Here is a 23819-nt window from a genome sequence, read left to right as displayed (position 1 = left end):
TACTTAAGACCTTGCAATTGGACATGCTATCCTTCAGCATTGTTTGTGCATCGTTCCAACCACAGCCTCTGTTCTTTTAATCCTGTCACTACTTGTTGTCCCTCTGCCTGTTTTCTCCTTTCCATTTTCGTTGCAGTCTGAAACTTATCAAGTGCTGTATCATACGCAGCAGTCTGACTTACAGCTGCAGGGGAAGTTTTACATTATTCAAATTCTTTGCTTTCTGTCCCACTAACCGGCCATCAGTGTTAACCAGCTACATGTTATCAGCAACCTAGAGGCCATTTCAGAAAACATCACGCGGTTAGAGGCCACTGTCTGCTCTCCACCCTGCCAATCGTCAGCTTTGAACCCAGTCTGGAAGCATGCCCAATGTTCTTAAATCGCAAACCAGAATGGAGTGGTCTGTGCATTGCATTAGTTTTGTTTTTCTTCCAGTTACTTTATGCGCATTCAAAGTTTTGCAAATGTTTTTCAAGGGCTAGTGTAGTGTGATGATATGTTGATTGCAAAGTCCAGTCCTGAAACTACTTGTCTCCCACCCAAGCAGTTTTTTTAGGCCTCATGATTCATAACCTCTTTGGGATATTTTGACAGTCTAGAATATCAGTGTTAATTGGTAAGTTTATTGTTTGAACTACAGTAGGCTTGGCGCAATTGTTTGGTTCTCTGGGTGATAAAGAAGAAAGCATGTTCTAAAATGTTAACAGTGATTTATTTTAGCAGTATGTGCTAGGCCTATTTTGGAAACCTAACTGTTTTTTATGATAATGTTGCCAGTTATATTTTTTCGCAACATTTAAAATGTTATGTAGTTTAGCATCCTTTCCTAATCACTATGAAATAAGCATAGGTGCTAATACAGATGTGTTAGATGCATTATTGGCAAATTCACATACAAATGTTTGGAATAAATCTCCTGGTTTTGAGAAAGCACCAGGTAACTGGGTCTTAACAATTTCAGGCAAATAATGTATCACTGCAGCTCAGGCCTATGTTTCAGTAATATGCATGAAATTCTGAATCTATTTATACCTTTGTTTTCAGATTTGAACCTTTTCTTTTAATTATTACACTGAAAGGTAAGTACAATAGATGGAAACTATGGTAAGTCCTTTGTTTAAACTTAAATCCTTGCCTGGCTTTTTAGATCCTTTTCTTTGGCTGAAATATAGGATGTATTTTGGAAAATGGAAGGTGTTTTAATGAATGCGCTACTTGTATTCGGTGTTGGAAATCGGGTGGTGAGGGTGTTCCTGTATATAAAAAGTAGCTAGGAGACAAGGTACACCTGGGTCTCTTTTTCCTGTATGCAAGTCAGCAAGTAACACTGGGTGTGAAACGCTTTTAACTAAATCGGCAGACTAAAATTATTGGTGGTTAGGCTTGTTCTATAGTGACTGACATGGTCGTCCTCTTAAACCTGACTATTTATGCAATCTCCACAATTTTAATAATGTTTCAGCAGATCAATTCGATATTACAGAGCTTCCTTGCCGAGCTGTAAGCTTGTCATTGACTTTTTTTTAAACCTTGCTGCTTACAGGATGTTACGTTGAGTATGGGTGATGATTTGGAGTTCGAGCTAGAAGAAAAAGCTGCGAAGGTAGTTTTATGAAACCGTCTGGAAAGTTTGCACTCTTGATACACTCTCAAATAACATTTATCAGGATTTGCTCGCTAAATGCACCAGCTGTTATAGTATGGCTGCTATTGTACAATTCGATAAGGGTGAGTAGGTTTTAAAGAGATTAAACAAGAAGCCGTGTTTCCACCTTAAAAGATTCTTGCCCCCCTCAGATTACCTTTTGTTAGATGTACGCTAAGAAAGCAGTTTGAATATGGTTAAGAAAGAACACTGATTAAAGTTGCTGAACTATTTTGTGCAGCTTTATAACGCTGCTGCTGATAAAGCAGCAGAAATGATAGAAAAGAACAGGCGTGTATTAGAAGCGTTGCTGGAGCATCTTCTTCGCTTTGATGCCATTTCCAAAAAGGTCGTGAGAATTAAGAAATATTCTATTTGTTGTTATTGTTCGGAATAATGTAGCTGTTTGCCTGTTATTGATGTTGCTTATGTCATTTTGAAGGTAGCAGAGAAATTGTAATGTCTGCTTCTCTTTGTTGGGTTTCACCTTTTTTTTTAAATCTACATTCATGGATGCTTTAATGAAAAAAGATATATACACTTATGGTATTAGGTGTCCTGGGGTTGGTGTTCTGGGGATAGGGCTGCTGCTGGAGGGTAACTCACTGATCAACCCCTCTTACCCAAGCGTTTAATGAAACTATTGGTGCATCCATAGAGTGACTATGTACACTTCCAGCATAGCCAGGCTGTTTGGGTCAGGCCTTTAATTCCCTCCAGCCCCATATCAGGTCGTTATCTTAGGCCTCCCTCTAGACTGCCTGTCAACATGCACCATGTCCTAGGGTATGCCACCCATTGCATGCGAACAGCCTGTGTGCGGGCCATTCCTGAAAACCATTTGTGGTCTAGTGTCCTGGCCATTCAAGTCTTCAGTACATGCTCTACCCATCCAATGCATCCCCATGGTATTGAACTTCATAAAGGTGTCTCCCCAGCTCCAAGACCTCTCTGTAGCAGGCTTTTTCAGTAAGATCTTGACACGTCATGAAATTTATACACGTGTGTGCGCTTTTGAGTTTCTATACACTGGGTCTGGCTTTTTAGCCAGCCCTAGAGAATAATGCTTTGCCGAAGCCCTGCAAGGGTGCGTGGAGCCTAAAACTTTGATGTAAATTAAATCAATGAGCTGGGTGCCCGTGTGTAAAACGACTTCTGCACACACATCTCTTCTGCTTACTTCGTTTACTCCTCCGTGCTACTTGCTAGGGGGTCCCTTGCCCATGGCTGCAACTTGAAAATGTCGTGGCCTCTGCCCACACCTCAGACAAGATTTTACACCCAGTACTTGTGAGCACTAGCATATAATTTACACCGCTTAGTTGGTCTTCCTTTGAACAACTTGTCCTAAAATCATTCTGTTTTCTTTCTTGCTGACCCCGACGGCTTCCCCCTGCCTGTGGGCTTTGCTCTTTTTTTCGCGTCTGCATTTTTTGCTGTTTTATCTTCATCCCCTCCTGTTTTCCTTCCTACTGTTTCTGCTCCCTTATCTTTCATAGTCTCTCTGCCTTTTCTTTTTTGAAGCTGCATTCTCTTGTTAATGGCTCCATCTTTTTGATTGTGTCCTTTCGTTGATTGTTGGTTGGCTGCTCTTGGTCTTTTCCCTTCCAGAGGACATGGCCGCCACTACATCCACCTTGACGGAGGCCACCGACAACGGCTGTTGTTCAGACCTCCTGGCTAGTGATTGGGCACTTTGTTGGCGAAGTGGCGGCTGTGGATCTTTGCTTTGGTAGAAGGATTCCCAACCCCTCACCAGAGAACCTCCCTGGACAGCTTGTGATTCCTGGTTGGATGGTTCTCACTTCTCGGCAGCGGGTCAAGAGCTCTAGCTTGCCGGAGTAGTGCTTCTGATGGTGCCAAATGGGCCACATTTCACATTTCTGCTCACAAAGTCGCACCACCATCGTTGTGCACCGACGGCACACCCCTCCTTATGAGAGGCTCTTAGAGGGCTTCAGCCTTGGCCCCATCCTAGGTGTAGATGGTGGCGGTTCGGTGTCATTGACAGCCTCCTACCTCTGACCAACGGAGACAGGTGAATCGGACAGCTCACTTGGTACACAGCCTTAGGTAATGGTTTCTATGTCTAGTCCATCAGGAGAACCCACTCCATCACCCAGTGAACAAGTAACTAGATTAAGGGGTGGTAACCACTCCTCCGGAAGGATCACCTAATACACATGCGTAAACAAGGTTAGAACAACCCTAGTGTCCCGTACCACTAGAGCCTGTCCTAAGGGACCCTCGGGAAGACCGCTTGTGACCATGGCAGGAGTATGACTAATCTTGTCCAGACTCGGTCGAGTAACAATCAATATCAATAATAACGCATGGCTTCACTTATATAGTGATAACTGCTGCTATATATTAGCATCTAGTCATAAATAGCTAGTGCACATGAATTTATTAATAATTAACTCATAGTCATAGGGGACGGAGGGGACGAACCCTTGGAACGGGGGGGACGCTGTCCCGGGAACACTTTGGGACAGGGACGGACGGACGTCCCCAGCTGGGCGTCCCTCACAAGGGATGGCGTTCCAGGGAGGGATCCAAGAGGGGACGGCTGTGACGGATGGCTTTATGGGAACGCACTAGGTTACCGTTTCGGCAACGGTCACATTTTTGACCTTTTTTTCTGGCCGTTTGGGGGGGGGGGTGGGGGGGGGCTTTTCATGGGCCTTTAGCCTTGGCCCATAGGCCTTGAGCCTTTGAGGCTTTGGGCCTTAGCCTCTCTCTTGCCTCCCTCCCTATAAAAAGAGGCACACACACTCCCTCTCACACTTCAAGCTTAAGCTTCACACACACACACACTCTCTCTCCGTCAAGCGGCAAGCCTCAAGGGCCCAGGTCTCAAGTTTCAAGCTCTCACACAAGCAAGCTTTCATAATCAGATCATCATGAAGAAGTAGAATATCCACATGAGGATCAATAGCATAAATCCTTCCAGGGCCTCTGATTATTAGCTTGCCTGAAAGGGCTGTGCTCTGCATAGTAGGATCAATAATGCCCATGCCGCCTGTGTGTGGAGGCTGATGTGGAGGCTGAATGATGGCTCTCCAAGCCACCCTGGCATGTGTCGGCCTGCCATCGTTGCCTGCCCACCACAGGAAGTTGCGGATCAACCACTAGACTTGGCCGATACACGCCCTAGAAAAGGCCCAACAAAAGGTTATGTACCACATGGTAGCAAGAACGAACTGGTTGCTTGACCAGTGTGTGAGAGCGTGGTCGTGCTGATTATAGAAGCTTCTTCTGAATGCTTAGGAGGGTGGGTAGCTGCTGCCCTGAGGTGATTGTGATCCCAACCTAGCAGCCAAGATAAGGACTCAACTGGTCGCCAAGCCGGAGTAGGGGATGCACGACTTGTGCCAGATGGGCTGTGCTCCCAAGGTCCGGCAAAAGATCTGAACTGCATCTGCAAACTTTTGGAGATTCACAACATCTCTCGTGACGTAGGCCGCTTGTCATCGGCAAACTCTGAATGGAGGAGCTCCTCCTGAGATGATAGGAAGCTTGAGGCCCTATAGTCCGGTCTCCTGGGAAACTAAAAAACTGCTCATCGCCCCTGCCACAAAAAGGAGGGGAAGTGTGCTAGGGGACAGCCCTGCCCTACTGAATGAGAAAGTGGAAACCTGTTGCCCGAGCGCCCTGGATCAGGACTTGACTGTGAGAGGCCGAGTAGAGGGCGGAGACACCTTGGATCTAGGTGGTGGGGAAACCCATCCTGCCCATAGTTGCATCAAGAAAGCTCCAATCCACCGTGTCATAGGCTTTCTCGAAATCCAAAAGGAGAATTGCCGAGTCTTACTGCCATAGACAGGTTGTGGTGCTTCTCAAAAGGTGAAGATAGTAAATCCTCCCATCCTAGATAAAACTTGTTTTCGTGCCACAGATCAGATATGGTGGTGGGGCTGTAGGCAACAGCCATGGGGTGTGTTTTCATGCGGACAAAGCATTTCACTTGTTCATAGTCTTGTCCCGAGTCTTGGTCCGGGCACCATAGCAAATCACAAGGTGCCCATGGCCTCTTGTATTGGATAATCCCTCATTCCCAAAGCTTGTACAAAAATTTCACTGCAGTTATGCCACATCTACTGATAGGTGGGGGATATTTTTGGCTTCATGGCCTCAAAAAGTGGGCCCGGGGCTTCCCTAGTTGCCAAGGCTCTAAGGTGTTCATGGCTAGGTGCTCCATTTGGGTGCCATTGGTCAGATTTAGTCCATTCTCCATGGCCCCTTACAAACTTATACTGTTATACATTGCCGTCACATTATAAAACAAGGCTTTGGCACACGCAGACCCCCATGACTTTGATTGACTCTTGAGTATGATTTTTTGTTGCCCATACACTTGACCGTAAGCCTAATTAGTGTCCGGTACAGCTGTACAACAATTACATCTTGCAAGTGGGCTACATGTGACATGCGCATGATTTGCACTACTATACGATGCTAAAATTAGATGGTGCCTAGCAACATGTCCTTGGGGATAAAAACTCACCAAATGCACAATGCCCAGCAGAAAATGTGTCCAGCTCTGCCCACATCTGGCATCCCTATGCCTCCTCCCTTTACCCCGTCTTCGAGTAGCCTCCTCCCCCTCACCCACCAGCCAGTGTGACAAATGCAGAGCTATGGCATGCTGGGTGTGGTCACCTCAACTTTGCTAGTCTATTACGCCTACAAAGGCTCATATGATATGGTCCGCATGTTGCCACCACTTGATGCACTTCATATTAGGCAAGATGCATCAGGCACCATTTCCCAAGTATGGTTGAGTGAAGGCTGCTCGAAAATTGCAGCTTATACATAATGATGTATGTGGTCCCACGAGGACACCATCCATTGGATATTATTGCTCTTCTTCCTCTGTATGATACACATTTACCAGGTGTGGCATTTGGACACTCAGGCTATGGCTGGAAATCAGCCCATACATGCTGAAAATCAGCCCATAACAGGTGAATATGAGCAGTCAGACATGCTTGATGTTGAGCCCATTGATCAAGGAGATGTTGATGATGGAGTGGCAGAGGAAAGGATAGCCATGCACGAAATACCTCATTGGCTGTTGCGAACCTTCATGTTGAGGTTCACCAAGGAGATCACATGCTAGTTCTCGCCATGCACAAGGGACTTTGTGCATCATGCTTGGATGACCACCTTGTGCAATGAAGAGAAGATGATCATTGGAGCATGCTATGCAGGATGAGTATGACTCCGTACTCAAAAATGACACATGGTATTTGGCAGATTTTTCTTATGGCAAAAAGGCCATCGGTACAAAGTGGGTTTACAAGTTGAAGTGAAAAGAAGATGGTAGCGTTGACTACTACAAGACAAGGCTTGTTTCCAAAGGTTATGCTCAACGAACGGAAGGGCTCAGGGCTCACTTATGATGAGACTTTTGCACCCATGTTTTGTATGATCACCATTTGATCCATCATTGCATTGGTGGTAGAACATCATGGATGGCATGTACATTAGTTGGACATTAAAATTGCTTTCTTGAATGGTGACTTCCACGAGGAGGTGTATGTATCTCAGCCTTGTGTTTTTGTACAAAAGGAGCAAGAAAGCAAAGTATGCACTTTGAAGAAAGCCTTATATGGCCTTAAGCAGGCTCTTAGGGCTTGGTATGAAAAGATTCATGCATACTTGGTTGCACATGGTTTCCGCAACACTCCTACTAAAAGTACTCTCTATGTCAAGAGGACTCAGGATAGTTTCTTGGTCATCATCTTGTATGTTGATGAAATGCGCTTATGGCATGAGGAACAGATTTTAGCTTTCGAAGATGAATTACTTTTATTATTTGAGATGTTAGATATGGGTCAGTTGCTTTTTACTTGGGCATTGAGGTGTTACAGCGTGATGATGGCATAGTCATGATGTAGTCAAAGTATAGGCATTGGCAGACTATCAAGCGGGTTTTTGGCTACTTACAGGGGACTCATTACCTCAGACTGTTCTATTCCAGGTGGGGTTGATTCACAACTGCATGCCTTTATAGATTCGGATTGGGCTGGATGCTACGACACTAGGATGTCCACTAGTGACTTTTGCTTCCGTTTTGGTGATTCATGTATATCATGGCTGAGCAAGAAGTAGCCAATAGGGGCCACTTTGGGCTGTGAAGTTGAGTACATGGAAACTTTTACAGCTACTGTTGAGTGTGTTTGGCTCAGACACTCTATGGCTGATTTGGGTGTCTACACATGATAACTTGGCGGATTTATGCATGAAGGCACTTGTGAAAAGTTCGAAGCTTTCCACAAAGCTTTGGGCTTATTGCCTTTTGGGATTGATCCACCATCTCCCTGTACATGTTCACATCATCGCTCCAGGGGGGTTTGTAGACATCTATGTCATGGAAGTGATGGGTGAACTCTAGTAGGACCAAACAGGGCACTTTTTATCCTCCATAAGAGGGGTTTTTTCCCCGTGCTCTCTAGGTGTGAATCTACCCTTATTTCATTATAGGGCTTATATTATGGTAGTGATGGGTGTAGCATTGCTCCAACATGTAATATACAACATTGCTTTGTGTGCCTCTCCTTCCCTGGTGAGTGGTTCTGGAGAGACCCCGCTCTTCCACCGAGCATCGAGGTTTTCCTTTCTTCAAGTACTAAGTCAAATTGGGCTGGCGGATTCGGTTGGCTGGGGTGGAGGGCACTTGAGTCATGCCACGTCAATGGAGCTCTCATGACATTCCCCCCTGTTCCTGGCCGACTCTTAGGATCTTTACGACTTAGGAAGGTCACTCTCTTACAACCTAGCTTGCACATGGGGGCCATGCGGTAGGCACTTGACTGGCTCACTGCGGATGATTAGTCTCTTGCTCCATGTGCAGATTTCACGAGGAATCTTAGCGTTTGTGCCTTTCAGATTGCTTTAATGGCACAGCAGGATTCTCCGCTTCTTTATAGCAGATGCAAGGACTGCCCAGGCTGTTATTGGGGGGGCATCGCGTGGACCAGGGAGGCAAGTATAGCCCTCCTTTATGAGGAGGATGGTGCATCATTGCACTTGGGCTTACACATTTCAGGATCACTGCCATCATAGCATCGATGGCCCGAGTTTTCCCTTGGACCCCCAACACCCACACTGACCAGAGGTGGGAGGGATATTATCAGCAGCATCACAGCTTGGTAAGAGACTCCGACTTCATGTGGCAATTCTGTGTGGCCCTTCTGCGCACTTGGAGCAGTGGCCCCTTCATAACTAGGAGGGATTGTGATATCACTTGGCATTACAGCCCCCTGTGTGGTTTCTCCCTCTCCAGGTTGTAGTCTCCCTTTGAGAGCGGCTAGCCATGGAGGGAGTATCCCCTTCTTTTTCTTAGTGCATTTTTCCTCAACGAAGGGTTGTAGTCCCCCACGGGTGAACGCTTGTTTTTATTCAATTGAAATCTGCAAAAAGAGAGCCATCTACCCAAGGATGATGGCTGCCTAGCAGGTATTAACATACGTGCAAATTGGGAATTAAGTAGATACTAGGAATTCGACTCAGCCTATTGCTGGGTCCTGAAGCAGGGAACACAATTTGAAGTTAGGAAAGGAGCCATGGGTAGGTTAGTTCCAGGGTTTTTCAGGAAGGTGCTGCAGGGGGGTGTTCACTTTCTTTCTAGAAGGTCAATTGAATGGTTTTGGTTTTTTGTTTTTTTTTTGCAAGGACAAGCTGACACTTGTTTCATGTATGCTTTGACATGAACCTTGAAGTTTTAGTCAATGAACATTCTGAAGGGACATGCGTGTTTGATGCTATTGGCTATTTTGTTTTGCCCAATATTTATCATATCAGGATCTAGCAAGATTAATGAAGGAGAATGGAGCTATTTTTGAGGATGGTCCTTTCGTGCTTGTTCCTTACAAGGACGACGTGGTATGAACTAAGCCTCCTGTCTCTGTATGTTGCGGCATGCTGGATTTGGTCAATAGTTTAAATCTCTGTAAAAATTGATAAATCAATTCTTTTTGGGGGTGGCACAATGGCATGAAGGCTTGCATACAGGTACTTGTTTTTTATTAGTCTTAAAGCATGCCCGTGTATACCGTTAATTTGCATACAGCTGGATGCCAGAAAATTAGTTTGCATGCTATTTCCAGTGGCAGTGTCTGAGAGAGCTTGAACTGTAACAGGTCATGCAAGCTACAACGGGGCAGTCAACCCAGACGCTTACTGCAACTAATTAGTGCTGAGAAGAATCAATGTGTTAGCATTTATACTTAATGGTGGTGTCTATGGCCTCATGGGCTGGCAGTGGACAAAAGTTATGCAAGCGGAGGAACTTGAACTTTAATCTTATGAGTTGGCAAGTTCTTTTATGGCAAAGCAAGTAAAACTTTCGGTAATCTTGAATGCCTGTGTATCATTGATGGCATGTAGGATTTGCTGAAGTGTAAGAGCTACTTCATTATATGTTTTGTAGAAAGCACTTCTACGAAAATGTTGAACCCCCATCATGTTACCAGAGTGGAAATATATGTGGGGTGGTTACTTCCTGATGTGGAAGCACTGAAAATGATCAAAAGTCAAGAGTCAGGAGTGCTTGAGCAAAGCATAACAAATAATAAATCTCATACAACAGCCATCTCCATCCAGCTGAATAAGAATCGTTGAGTTGATGGTCAGGTGATGAAGTGCAGTTAAGGTGGCTGAGAGATTGAATGTAAGGCTGTGAATAACCCCTGTTGGGCTTCACACCAGATCTGCAATTTTGAAGTAAGTGCAGCTGAGAGACTGAAGAACTGCAGCTTAGCTGGCTGAGAGAATGAATGTAAGGCTGTGATAATCTCTGTTGGGCTTCTCAACAGGTCTGCAATTTTGAAATATGAGGTTCATTATTTTTTCTCTGGTGCTTCCCTTACGATAAAGTGGAAAGCACTGGTGCTTTCTTGTCCATGCTTTAAAGTTTTGTTAAAGTGATCATTGCGTCTGTAAATCTTCAGGTGCCTAAAAATTTATATTCCCCTTTGTAGCATGAGTGCATGCTCATTTCGTATAATAGTTGAATCTCAGTAGAATACAATTTGTGTTGATTTGAATCTCAGCAATAAATCTTCAGGTGCCTAAAAAGTTATATTCCCCTTTGTAACACGAGTGCATGCTCATTTCGTATAATAGTTGAATCTCAGCAATATACAATTTGTGTTGATTTGAATGCAAGACCAAAGGTTTTGATTTTGTTGCTTTTTGTGCTTTTCATTGGACCATCATGCTGGCTTACCAATGAAGTCGTACAACTTTGAAGGGCATGAGCATTGGCATGGCATAATAATGGTGTTTGTTTTAGTTATAACAGTGCACAACTATATGGGTCAAAAGGTGGTTAAAACGAGTAATATGAGCAACTGGTAAGTCATTTATCTATGGAACAGTTGTAATCTCAGTGTGATCCGGATATGCGTGAAAGTGATCGCATAACTCTCCTCAAAAACGAGCCCTGCCTCATGTAATGTTTTCTCAAGTGACAAATGAACCGGTAGTCAACTACTAGTCAATCCATTGTGAACAGGCAAAAAAAAACAAAAGTGCAATCAAATTTGCTGCACTTTTGAAAGTACTAAAGGCAGTGTGGTTGAGACTCGCGTGGAGCATTACATTTATTGCAGGTCCCAGGGTGGAGAGAGCTTTTGTGTGTAGGATCTATTTTACAAGTCTTCCAAAAGTTGCAAAGGACAGAAAAAATTCCCATGGGCTCTCAATATCAAGCAACAGCGGGTGCCCTCAATCTCAAGAAGCTGAATCCTCCTGCCTAGGCACACGGAGTATGAGGATAACAACAAATCTGAGTACTGTAAGGGGTACTGGAGTTTCTCTGATGCCACTTGCTGAGGCCGCATTGCGACTGGGCCAGGTGTTGGTTGTCCCAAAGTAATAGACACCGGAGTCGGCAGGGATCGATATGCCATACTAGTTTGTGTTGGAGAGCGTCGCTCTGAATCATGAAGTCAATGATGTTTATCCGACCATTGTGGGGGATGGAATAGATGTTCGTTGCCACCTTGGTGTGGGCATTGTGGTGGTTGTACACATCGCATATGTGAATAAGTAGTTGAATGTATCAGATGGCGGCTAGGAGGATTTGGTTGGCCACAACAACCCGTCCTCCATGATGTGCTTTTGTGTAAGAAGCTTTGTCGAATCCTTAAGAGAAGGGGAGTTATTTGTTGCTTTGCATGATATTAATGTTAGCTTGATTTCCTTTGTAGTGTATGGAGGTGTCCTTGAGGATCCACTGGAATTTCCATGCCCATTCTTGGATCTGGTAGGTGGAGATGCCCATTCAGGCACCGCAAGACTCTTGGGATTTGAGTTTTTCCCTCTAGGCATGGCAAAATTCCTTGATCAATCGTAGAAAACACTACAGGTTTCACTTGTCGTATCTCCGCCAATTTTATACGTCGAGGTGGTCTTTTAAGCTTTGGATGGGAAGGATGAGGTCATCTAAATATGTGCATTGCATCCTTTGGAAGTTGGTCATGCCCTCTGCCACCAAGGAGAAGAAGAAATGAGCAAGGAGGCAACCTTGGCAGACCAAGGAGGAGCTGGAGAATTGATCTCTTTGTACGCTTTAAACAGGACCTATTTGTGATAAAAAGGAATTATAATATCGACACTCCACAAACTCTGGTGACTTGAATTGCATATAGCCATAGTGCCCTCTAGGAAGGCACACTCTACTCAGTTACAGGCCTTCTTGAAGTCCAACAAGCAAAGAAACAGATCTTGTTGGCAGGTCCAAGTGCATTATGTCGTCTTCCAAAAGGCGAAGATGTTATCCACGATGGTCTCAGCTTGGATAAAGCCTGCGTGGTCAAGGAGGAAAGGTTGGAAGTGTCAATTGATGGCTTCGGTGAGATGGGTTGATGGGGGTGCCTGTCACCATTTGGCCTTTTACCCACCTCTTGTCAATGTTTTGGGGGAAGCCCACACATAACGAAAGCAAGGTGAGAACGAGGATTTTGCTCAGAAGATGGGAGATGCCAAAGAATAAAAGCATTTCTCTGAAGGTGTCAGGTATTCACACTGATATTTAAGGCTTGAGCACTTATAAAGGGATTTTATGGGCTTCAATTAACACTAAGAGGGTTCATGGACAGCATGCATGGACATGTGGGGAAGCTTTTGGGCTTGCGAGGGCAATCGAAAATGGGCGGCCACTTCTCTGATATTTTTATAGCATGGATACTAAAGATAGCCGACTTTTGTCACTTACAGCATCTTTGGCTAAAGAAAGTATAAGTTTGACTATTTTTCGAAAGCATAGCTACTTTTGGAAAGTAAAAGCATGGACCTTCTTTTTAGAGTTGGCTGACTCCAGAAAAGGAGGGCTGGAACTGAGGCGCTGAGGGAAGAGGGGGACAAAGGAGACTGCTCTTTCTCTCTCTTGGACACAGAGCATGCCATATAGCCCTCTTCTTCAAAGAATGCAGGCTAACTGCAGTGAGCTGCTATCCAGTTTTCAGCAGCGTTTCTTTTCTCTCGCCCAAGTACAGACCGTACAACAGCATTTGTTTTCTCTCTACTGGTTGCTCTCAAAATTGGCTGTAAAGCAGCACTTTCTTCTCTCTCTCTACTGGTTGTCGTATGCAGGCTGTACAGCTACAGAGTTTGTGTCTCTCCTCACTTAATAGTTCAGATCGGCAGCAGCAACTTCTGTGGAGAACTGGTGGTACTACATTGGGCTTATGTGGGTTTGTTTATGGCTGTGTCTAGGACTGTCTTGGAGCTGTTATGGAATGTTTTACAGAGCAGATCTGGTTTGATTTGACGGGCTTATTGAGGGCTTATACAGTGTCATATTAGCTCTGTGGAAAGCTTCCTAGGACATGTGGGAAATCTAGTGCTGAAAGCACCCTCGCCTTGGATTTCTTGTAAAAGCTTCTCAGTGATAAAGAAGTTGGGGGTCGATCATTCTGACTTAGTGTGTTGTTCTTCTTGTGGTTTCTGTTGTTCTACATTGTGTAGTGTTTTTGGTCCGGATTTTGGTTACAATGGTATCAGAAGCACAACTTTTCTAGCTGAGTGGCGAAGAGCAAAGATCTTGGAAGGACCGAGATTGGCATAGTTTCACATTCATGCACATCATGAATAGATCGGCTTGATTGGGTTATGACATGAAAACAATATTTGAGAGTATGGCTTTAGAGTTTCAAAGGACTCTAGATGCTCAAAAGAAATTCTTTACATATGAGTTGGATAAACCCTTGGAGTGGTTGGTTGATTACGAGGCGTTGCTGAGGCACTACTGTCGTTATCCTTACGTGGATAAGTTACTATCTGGCAAGGTAGCCCACGACAGGCCAGTTATGGACATGTTGGCAATTTGGCTCAGATGTTTGCAAAGAACCCCAAAGATTTGGTGTATAAATACCTATGGGAGAACGGGGATATTGAGGTAAACCCGATTAATCAACATATGATCCCATATCCTCCTCAGCTGTATATTAATAAGAGAACGGGTAGGTAGGACTCACTTGCGTTATGAAAAGAAGAGACCTCGTCTATCTTTGATGACATCTCTGGTTTACAATGAAGATTTGGACAAGACTCCTCACTTACCACATAGTTTTGGGGATAGGCCTTGTGGTGCAAAGTCCAGTTGCAGGGTCAAAAGCGATGTTCAGTTTCAGCTTGGTACGACACTTCCATCTCTTTGATAGCCAGAAACCCGAGAGCAACAAGCTTCACATCTAGTCTGTCAGGATTTTTCCTCTGTCATCGAACACATGACGGTGCTTTGGAATTTGCCGACCAAGCAAATTGATTCCGAGCAAGATGAAAGTGTCTCAGAATTTGGGGACATTTAAGATTATCTTTCAAATTGATGATATTATGAGAAGTATGTATGCGGATGATTTTGGCATAGCTTTATGGTACGATTTTGGTTAAATCCTCTTATATATATGATTGATTTTCAACTAAGTACTCTACTCGATATAAGTCGTACTTTTTGTTTAAGCAATATATAAATGCTCAGTTCTTCTACTTTTCGTGTTTCAGAACCATATTTATGGAACAATTTTTTTTTTCAATAAAGGCATTTTTTTTATTGAAGAAAAACGAGAAGTTACAAAAGTCGGGCTAGAATCACATAGCCAATTTCAGGCCGAGATTTCTCACTATCCTATGCAATCAGCAAAGAGCAATGATCCTCTGGGTCTCTATCCTAGAATCTACAGGTATTGGAGCTTTAGCACATAGCTTAGATCCACATTTACAAGATATTCTCTCTTCTCTTGAAGCTGAAGAATCTTGACCTTATTTGATACATTCTTTGGAGTGCTTCCAATAGGGCCTACCAGTTTTGAAATTTTGGCCTCAATGTCAGTGATCTTCCTCAAGTAGAACCTCTCCCCTGCAATAATAAGGAGACTTTTGAGGGAGCAGGTATTGCGGGTATCCCCGTTGTGTAGGGCCGCTAGTCTTTCAATCCAGAAGAACCAGAGGATCTCTGTTCTTAATACTGTCCATAGTTCAGTAGAGCAGCCTATGGTTTTCCCAATGAGCAGATGCTTCCAGGATAAGCAAGTTTTCCCCCAACTGGCCACATACTCATTGAGTTTCTTTACCATTGGTTCTATGTTAAGGCACAGTAGAAAAATGTGAACATCATCTTCTTCTTTGAGGCATCTAGCACATGATCCATTTCCCTTGCCAAAGACTAGAGCTTTTTTCTGTGTCCAAATGGCCCTGTACATGATAAGCCAAGCAAGACAAGCTTTCTTAGGTTCCACATGTATGCCCCAAAGTGATTTGAAGAGGAAATACCACTGGCTCCTATCTTTGAGGATATTCCATCTTTGATTTAGAATACAATGGATTGGAGGGGTATTCCACCTGGGAGGAATAGGCCAGATGCTTGTTTGGTTAATCCACTGGAAAGCCTTCAGCTTAGGGGGGTCTTCAATTGTCATTAGCCACCAGTCTTCTCGATGCCATAGCATCAGCCTATTGCCAATAATGTCCAGTTGAGAATCTGAAAGGTTGTACTTAGCAATGAGATCAGCCCTTGATAGCCAGGTTTTCTTATCCCAGTCCCAAAGGTTACTCCATGTCTTAATGCCACCTAAATGAAGCTTCAGTGCCTCTTCCACATCTTGAGTATCAACTTGAGGCAAGTCAAGAGCAGGCCACCAGATGGAATCGATGGGGTGGATGCCCAACGTGTCCTTGTAGTCTGGGGATGGCATCAGTTGGGCTTTTACTTTAAACCAAGCCTTCCATAGAGAGATCAATAGCTCTGATCCTTTAGGGGTTATCTGATATTTGCTTCCCAAAATGGTTAGAAAAGGGAGCTGTTTCCATCTGTAATGACCTTTAAGAGCAAACAGATGGTTTTTCCTATTAAGAAGCCAAGCCCAATTCTCATCCGGGGACATTAAGCCTCTCAGAATCCATTTGGCTGCCATTCTGTCAGCCATATTTTCAATGTCCAAGATACCCAGCCCTCCAAGCTCAGTGGGAAGGCAGCAGAATTCCCATTTCACTTTGGCCACTTTCTTCACCCACGGGTCTCCTCCCCAGAGAAAGTTCCTGCAACAGGAGATGAAGCTTTTCAAATCTTGTTCAGGAGGTCTCCAACAACTTAGGAAGTAGATAATTGTGGGGATAATAAAATGGTTCAGCACCATCTTCCTCCCTGCCATGTTAAGCTGCCTATTCTGCCATTTTTTTAACTTGATCTCTATTTTTTGCATGATCCATTGCCATTTTTTCTTAAGGGAAACTCTGAACCCCATGGGTATACCTAAGATCCTAACTATATCCCCATCCTGGATGACCTTGCAACCCTCTAGAAGCAGCCAGTTAGGCGGGGGCTGTATGCTAGTTCTGATACCAGTCTTGTTATGGTTGATAACTGAACCTGAGGCCTTACAATAGGTTTGCAGACAATCCCAGAAGGCCCCTATACTGCTCTCCTCATTATCAACAAGTGCATTGGTGTCATCCGCAAACATTTCAGTGCAAACCTGCTTACTATTGCCAAGCAGAATTCCTTTCATCTCTCCTTTGTTGATTCTGTCTTGGACAAGCCAATTAAGTCCATCCGCAGCTATGGCATAAAGGAGGGGGGCCAAAGGACAACCTTGTCTGATTGATCTAGTCGGATGAAAAGCTTGAGTGAGGTCCCCATTGACGCATACCCGAGCAGTTGCATTACCAAGCAGTGTCTTTACCATACTGCAGAACCTTGAGCCACAGCCCATGTGTTTCAATGCATCTATCATATATCCCCAGCTCAGTCTGTCATAAGCTTTGTCAAAGTCAATTTTGAAGAAGATGTAATCTTGTTCTGATTCTTCAGCGAATTCCATAGCTTCCCAGAGCGTAATGATAGTGTCTAGGATATATCTACCCTTGATAAATCCTTTCTGTTCCTTACAAATCCAATCATTCATGTGATCTTTTAGCCTTAGAGCCAACACTTTGGCAAAAATTTTATATGCACAGTTTAGGAGCGTAATTGGTCTCCAATTGGAGATAACATCCTTATCATCCTTCTTATGTATCAGCTTAATGATGCCTGCATTGATGGTTCGGGGGAGGGCTTCAAAGAGAAGGGCTTCTTTCCAAATTTCTGACAGAGGCTCTATCAAAGTGTTTTTGAAGGTTTTGAAAAATTCCGCTGGAAGACCATCATTTCCAGGGGATTTTTTGTCTTTAAGCATGTCAATAGCCCTGGATATCTCTTCTTTTGTGATTGGTTGGTCAAGTCACTGAGCTTGTTGTTCTGGCACTGTTTTAATTCTACACTGCTCTATGAGCTTGGTTGAGGCAGTTTGCTGCGCTTGATTTGTCGTAGATTCCGAAAAGAGACTTTGGAAGTGTTGGGCAATCCAAGCTTTATTCTCCTCATTGGAGCGCAATTGGATGCCTGAACTGTCTTTCAAAAGGGGAATGGTCTCTGCTGCATGTTTCACTTTTAGCATTTGAAACATTTCTTTGGATGGTCTGTCAGCTTTACCAGCCCACCACTCTCTGAAAAACAAGGCACTGTCCTCTAGTTCTTTGTCTTCTATTTTATGGAGGTGGGCTCTAGTGTCCCTCAGGGAAGTCTGAGCAGAGACATCACCAAGGTTGACCCTGTTCTCAAGTTTTTCAATCTCTTCCAGACACTCTTTTTTCTTCTTCTCTCTTATCTTTTTGACTCCTTTCCTGGCACAAATGAGCAAGGATTGTGTGGACTTCACTGCCAGAGACCATGCCTTAGCGGGGGTCAATCCTAAGCTAAAGAAATGATCCCATATTCTCTTCACTTCTGCTTGTACCATGGGGAGTTTAAAGAGGGAAGGGTCCGTATGGAACCACTTGCAGCACTTTTTCTCATCCACTTTCTCCAGAGACGCTAGAATGGGATAGTGATCTGACAGGCAAGTGTCAAAAATGGCTTTGCATTCCACAGTAACAAACATTTTGCACACTTCCTGATTGACATAGCATCTATCAATTCTGGCCTTCCTTAAAAGATCACCTGTTCCATAGTTTTGCCAAGTAAATTGTCCTGGTAGTCCTATGTCAACTAGGTTGAGCTGTTCCTTGCATTTGCTCCAAGCAAGTTTTTCCGCACCTGAGATAAGCTTCCCCAGTTTATTGAATCTATCTTCCTCTAGTTCTACCATATTCAGATCTCCTATCAGAATGACAGGTTCATCATACTCCTGCATGACTGAATTCCAGATACGAGCTCTTTGAGTCTGCGGGAAGTTTGCATACATGCCTATCAGAACAAAATCCTCAAGTTCAAACGCCACCCACCACTGGTCAAGAGGGTCGACTTGGATATCCCTGATCTGATTCTCCCATCTAGGGTGCAACCCACAAGCTACCCCTCCAGAGCCTTGAGGGTGAGCGGTATAAATCCATATGAGATTTTTATCTATTGCATTCAGTCTTTGGATGAGATTATCTCCACTGACTTTAATCTCCGTCAGCACTACAGCATCGACATCACCATGTTGTTTCAACCATGCCTTAACCTTTTTCCCTTTATTAGGGTCTGTAAGACCTTTGACATTCAAAGACAATATCTTCATGGAGGAGGGGCTTGGTTTTGTTTCCTCTGTCTTCTATTCTTATTTGCATCTTTGGGGGAACCCTCCATTTGTACATGGTTTCTTTTGAGATCTATGGATATGTCCATGGCATTGTCTGAGGTAGAGGTTTGTCTTTGTTGCTGCTCCTTCGTTTTCTCTTGCATGGAGTCATCCTCTTCTTGATTTTGGGTATCTTCCAGTTTAGCCATCTCAGGGGCCAAACGGTCCAGATTGAGCTGATTAACTGGAGTTGAATCAATAAATTCCTCATCTGAGTCTGAAAGATCAGGTTTGTCCAGAAGGGAATAGAAGTTAGCTTTGGGATTTGATGAGTTGTTCTTCTTCTGTTTGAAGGTCTTTCGTTTAGGGGGTGGAATAAATCCATCGTTCTTACCCTTCCCTATCTGGGAGTCGCTACCGAAAGGGTTTTCAAAGGTGGACAAGTTACCAGTTGAAGTAGAGGCTGCGTTAGCTTGCACATCCTCCATAGCTGAGTCCTTTTGTAAGGCAAATCCGAGGTTGGACTGTTTTCCCTTCTGAACTACATTTCTTTGTGGAGCATTGCCCTTAGATGGAGCTTTTGAGGGACATTCTTTGATGACATGCCCTTTCATTCCACAATGGAAGCATGCATTCGGGAGATGCTTATAAAGAACTTTTTGCTCTATGCTGAATTCTCCACAGTTGATAGAGATGGACTCCTTTAAGGGCTTGTCCAGGTCTATCTCAACCAGCACTTGAGGGTGCCAGGATGGGTTGATAAATGACTTCGGTCTGTGACCAAGAACCCTTCCAAGGGAGCCTGCAATTTTGTCAGTCCATGGGTACATGTGGTAAGGCAGATCCGGGAGCTCAATCCAGACCGGGCAAGTGGAGAGCTTAGGCCCACTTGCTGAGAACTCTTTTGTCCACCTGAAAAAGCAAAAGGGTGCGTTCCTGTACATCCATTGGCCTGCTCCCAGAATTTTGAGAGCCATTGATCTATTTTTGAATAGGAAAAGGTAGTACCCTTTAGGTAGGATTTGGACAGCTTCAATTTCTATGTCCAATGGCCTCCATGTATCTTCCATCCATTTTTTAAGGTAGTCCACCGGAGGTCTAGGGCCGAATAGTAAGCCAATAAGACATCTTCCTGAGTAGTCCGCTTCCACATCCCGAAGTAGATCTAGAGGGAGATCAACTTTTACAGTAGTGGAGCCTACGTTGGTGAGGTGATTGGTATCTTGTTCCATGATATCCTCAGGTAGTATTTGAGTTTCCTTGTGAACATTTGCTTATCCTATCTGGCTGTTGAGGACGTGTATTTGGCGATGGGCTTCCTCTAGCTGGAGTCTCAGATCCACTTCAGTGACATTCATCCATGGCCCTTTATCTTTGGAGCTGAGCGGGGGCCACGACCCTATTGGTTTCCTTAAATATTCTCCAGATGAGAAGGCTTGGACCAGCCCTGCTACTGAGCCTTCCATGTCTCTGAGAGTCAGAGTGGGTCTCGGCCCCGTCTGATCCTTGATCAATGACATATGGGACTCCTTATCCACTTCCACCCCGAGCTAGACCCAAATGAAAGAAACATGCAATAAAAGCAGACACAGCAAAGGAAAGGGAAAACAGCAGTTTGCAAAAACCTCGTTCTTTGCCGCACACGTCTTGATTGCTGCACAGCGGTCGTACAAAAAGAGAAATGTCCAGCAAGAGCTTGACCGCTTCCTTCACAGCGTGCCACTCCTTTGAGAAGCCTTTGAGCTCAGCGTTCGATCCAGTCTTCCTAAGCCTGCTTGACGGCCATTCACCAGCCTTTGAGCTCAGCGTTCGATCCAGTCTTCCTAAGCCTGCGAGTTAGATCCAGCAGCCAGATTTGCAGAGACAGGGCTTCACTACTAGTTTCTTATACTGCTGTACATTGATCGATAGAAGGGGGCTTTGTAAGTGACTTGCGGCGAGAGAGCAGATCCGAAATGCCCTTCAAAGCTTGCGCACACGCTGCGGCGATGGCCTCTTATGGAACAATTTTGAATTTATATCAGTGGAAGGATGTGATTTTGTGTCCATTCATTGTTTAGCATTTGAAGTCTTTAAATGCATTGCTTTTGCATTGTTGAATGCAAACTTTTGAAGAAGGCTTTCAAAGAATAACCCTTGTCCAAAAGAGGTTTCTATCATGATCGAACTCACCATTTTTGTAGCGAAGTAGTCTTGAAATGCATTGCTTTTACCTTGTATGCAAACTTTTGAAGAACAACTCTTGCCCAAAAGAGGTTTTTGTCATGACTGAAGTCACCAATTTTGCAGCTTTCTTTGATCATTTTTGTCCAATTCACTCCTGCTATAATGCATTTGCAATTCTTGTCGAGGGGATACAACATGAGTATGGCTGAGCTCTTCAAGAGCCTATAAATGAATTTTTAGCCCAAAACGTCTTTTCCTACATACCATTTTTTGTAGTTAGATTTTTGAAGTGCATCAACAACAGTACACACACCATATCTTGAAACAAGGGGTGAGTGAGATAGCTATTATTTACCTAGCAAAGCCTCTTTTCTAGAAGTTGTATATCATCAATGGTAACATCTAAATAGAGAATAATTTGGCATGGTATTCAGTAAATGCATTATGATGAAATGTGTAACCTTTTTGTCTGGACAAGTTCCATTGCATTCAAATGATGCATTACACTTGTCTATGATACCCTTTCATCTGCAATTATATGTGAGTAATGAGTGTTGTCGTCACGCAGTGGTGGTGAATTATTAAAGTCCCCATGTAGAAATGCATAATGCATTTGTCAACCACCATGGATATTCCAAAAGTTTGTGCTGAAGCATAGCTCCTTGGGCTAAAATTGAGGGAGCATAAACCGATGCAAATTCATAAACTTGGCCATTCAACATACATTGCACAATGATCAGATGTCCATTTATCCGGATCATTATAGGCCATTTTTGGTTGTAATACATGTCCAATACACAAACTCTAGAAAAAATCTTTCATAATATATATCATAGTCATGGAGAAAACCAGTTTGCCTAGCTAGAGCATGTTGATTATGTTCCTGCAAATGTACTATATTAGGTCTCATTTTGTGCATATAGTTACAAACCAATCTCCAATTTGTTAGGTTATTCAACGCATTCCTTATTGTCACAAGAAAGGGAGAAATTTCAATCAAAGACTATATCATTATTAGCCTGCATAGTTTGCAATTTCATCATTCCATTCGTAAAACGATCAGGTCACAACATCCCTCTGCAAGGGTGGATACTTTATTCTAAGATGTAGATGTAGATGACCTTGTCGAAGTTCGTGACTACAATGGTCTTGATTTGACATTGATTAATTTTATTGGATTCGAGGTCTACCAATCCTCCAAATGCATCACTCTTTTATCTCTTCCAATAATGTTTTCTTTTAGTGCCTCAAAACATACTTTATGGTGGGGTTGTTGCACAATTTTGCTTCTTGTATATGCACACCTGTGTTGGCAATAGGGGTTGAATTAGGAGTCTTAATTTTAGGGGGCTTGTCTTGAACTACTAATTCATTTACCATGAGTGTAAGAGGAAAAGAATCAGCTAAAGGCCACAATGTGAGACGGATAATCCGAAGAAGCTAGATGCCCAAACTTTTGGCATGTGCAACATGCATCTGCACCCCATTTTAAGTTAAAGCATTTTTCCTTCATGTATGTCATCTATCTCCACAACAATAGAGGAAAGGGTGGGTTTATCAGTGTCCCATAGAATGTAGAAACACTTATGATTTTTGGTCATACGTGGAGCAGAAATTACAGTTCCGAACTTTTGAGCCAAGCTTGGCAGCACTAAATAGAAATTCATAAGAAAGTTAACGTCCTCAACCGAGTCAAAAATTGATGTTAATAAGTGCTTTGATAGTCCTTCATCGGATTTCATTAAAGCACATATGCCATTTAATGGTAATTCTTCAATAGTTGTTTGTTGCCATATATATAGGCAGTGATGTGTGTGAACACACTTAGGACCGTCGCGGCACTTTTTTCCTCTTTAGGAGGTTTGTTCCCCCGGCTTGTATATACACCCATTCTTCTAGGGCTAACTTATCTTTGTACATTGACACAATCTAATACACTGTGTTGTGTACATTCTCGCTTCTTCTTCTCCAAGCTTTGTGTGCTTTCCTGCAACCCTAATTCCAACATTTGGTATCAGAGTAGGCATCGGCTCCCAGGGCTACGTCGCTAGCGTCCTTCGACTCACATTCTCCGATTGAGGTGAGCTTTCACGAGTGCTTATAGGTTCCTATACTCTGCAGATATGCACGCAGGGCTTTGCGTTCTCAGAAATTGCATCTGAGGTCGTTTCGGGCTCCGTTTTTGCATTACAAGTTCTGTACGTGTTTTCGTCATTTTGTGTAGAAATTTCGACAATGTAGTTTTCTGCAAAACAGGCATACATATTCTATTGTGGACCGTGCTACATAGCACGAGTTGTTTTTTGTTCAGTCTTTGCTCCAATATAGGTAGCTTTTGTATCAGTTTCAGTTAGTGGCCATGGCTGATAACAGCAATGATGTATTTCGCTGTCTACTGGAGTCAAATTTCAATCAACTGGATGGAGACAGCAACTACCCACTTTGGGCATACATGATGCAGCATGTTTTGGTTGCAACAAAAGGAGTATGGAACATTGTGCAGGGTATGGATGTACGTCCAAGTTCTGTGGATATAGGATCTGTTGAGGATGTTGCAGGTTCTAGCAGCTCTACTGTTGCTGCTGTTTTACCCATTGCTGAACAAGCTCATTGGGATAGTAAAGATGCGCAGGCTCATGCCTTGATTGCACTTTTTGTCGAGCGTAACATCACTCCACATATTCGTTCAGCTAAAACATCAAAACATGCTTGGGATATTCTAGCTGGTTTGTATGCAGGTCTTGTATGCAGGTCGTAACAAGGCAAAAATCTCTTACCTGCGTAAAGAGCTAGAATCGAAGATTATGTAGGAAGATGATGACATGAATATTTTTCTTGCTGAGATTAATGATCTTAAGGAACAGTTGATTTCTGCAGGTGAGATTATTTCTGATCATTCTCTTATGCAGACTGTTCTTGATGCTTTACCTGAGTCATATCAGACTTTTGCTTCCACG

General features: G+C 43.6%; 2 protein-coding genes across 5 annotated transcripts in view; one reads left to right on the top strand and one right to left on the bottom strand.

Annotated features, from left to right (window-relative positions):
- Positions 1-10598, top strand: part of EMB2458 (FtsH extracellular protease family) — a 137214-nt gene extending 126616 nt beyond the window's left edge. For 2 of the 4 annotated variants that reach the window (XR_015269627.1, XR_015269626.1), the window contains exons 16-20: positions 1547-1606; positions 1890-1997; positions 9458-9538; positions 9796-10004; positions 10086-10598. Coding sequence is in view for 2 of the 4 variants with exons in the window: in XM_086823020.1 (XP_086679146.1) it covers positions 1547-1606; positions 1890-1997; positions 9458-9538; positions 9796-9849 (303 nt within the window). In the remaining 2 variants the exon portion in view is untranslated. Of the gene's footprint in view, positions 1-1546; positions 1607-1889; positions 1998-9457; positions 9539-9795 lie in introns of all 4 variants that reach the window. The other 2 variants (XM_086823020.1, XM_086823018.1) reach the window with 1 other exon arrangement.
- Positions 10599-17376: 6778 nt separating this feature from the next.
- On the bottom strand, positions 17377-18696 carry LOC147621993 (uncharacterized). Its single transcript, XM_086823531.1, has one exon. The coding sequence runs from the start codon at positions 18694-18696 to the stop codon at positions 17377-17379; it is 1320 nt and encodes a 439-aa protein (XP_086679657.1).
- Positions 18697-23819: the final 5123 nt, after the last annotated feature.

This window comes from Cibotium barometz, chromosome 29 (assembly GCF_041138505.1).
Source record: "Cibotium barometz isolate CiBa-2024 chromosome 29, ASM4113850v1, whole genome shotgun sequence".
Taxonomy (NCBI): Eukaryota; Viridiplantae; Streptophyta; class Polypodiopsida; order Cyatheales; family Cibotiaceae; genus Cibotium; species Cibotium barometz.
Note: the sequence above shows the minus strand (reverse complement) of the source record. Positions and strands in the feature narration are given on the sequence as shown.

Bases quoted from the DNA above. Each gene is read 5' to 3' on its own strand.
- LOC147621993 (XM_086823531.1), bottom strand. From the start codon at position 18,696: ATGAAGATATTGTCTTTGAATGTCAAAGGTCTTACAGACCCTAATAAA.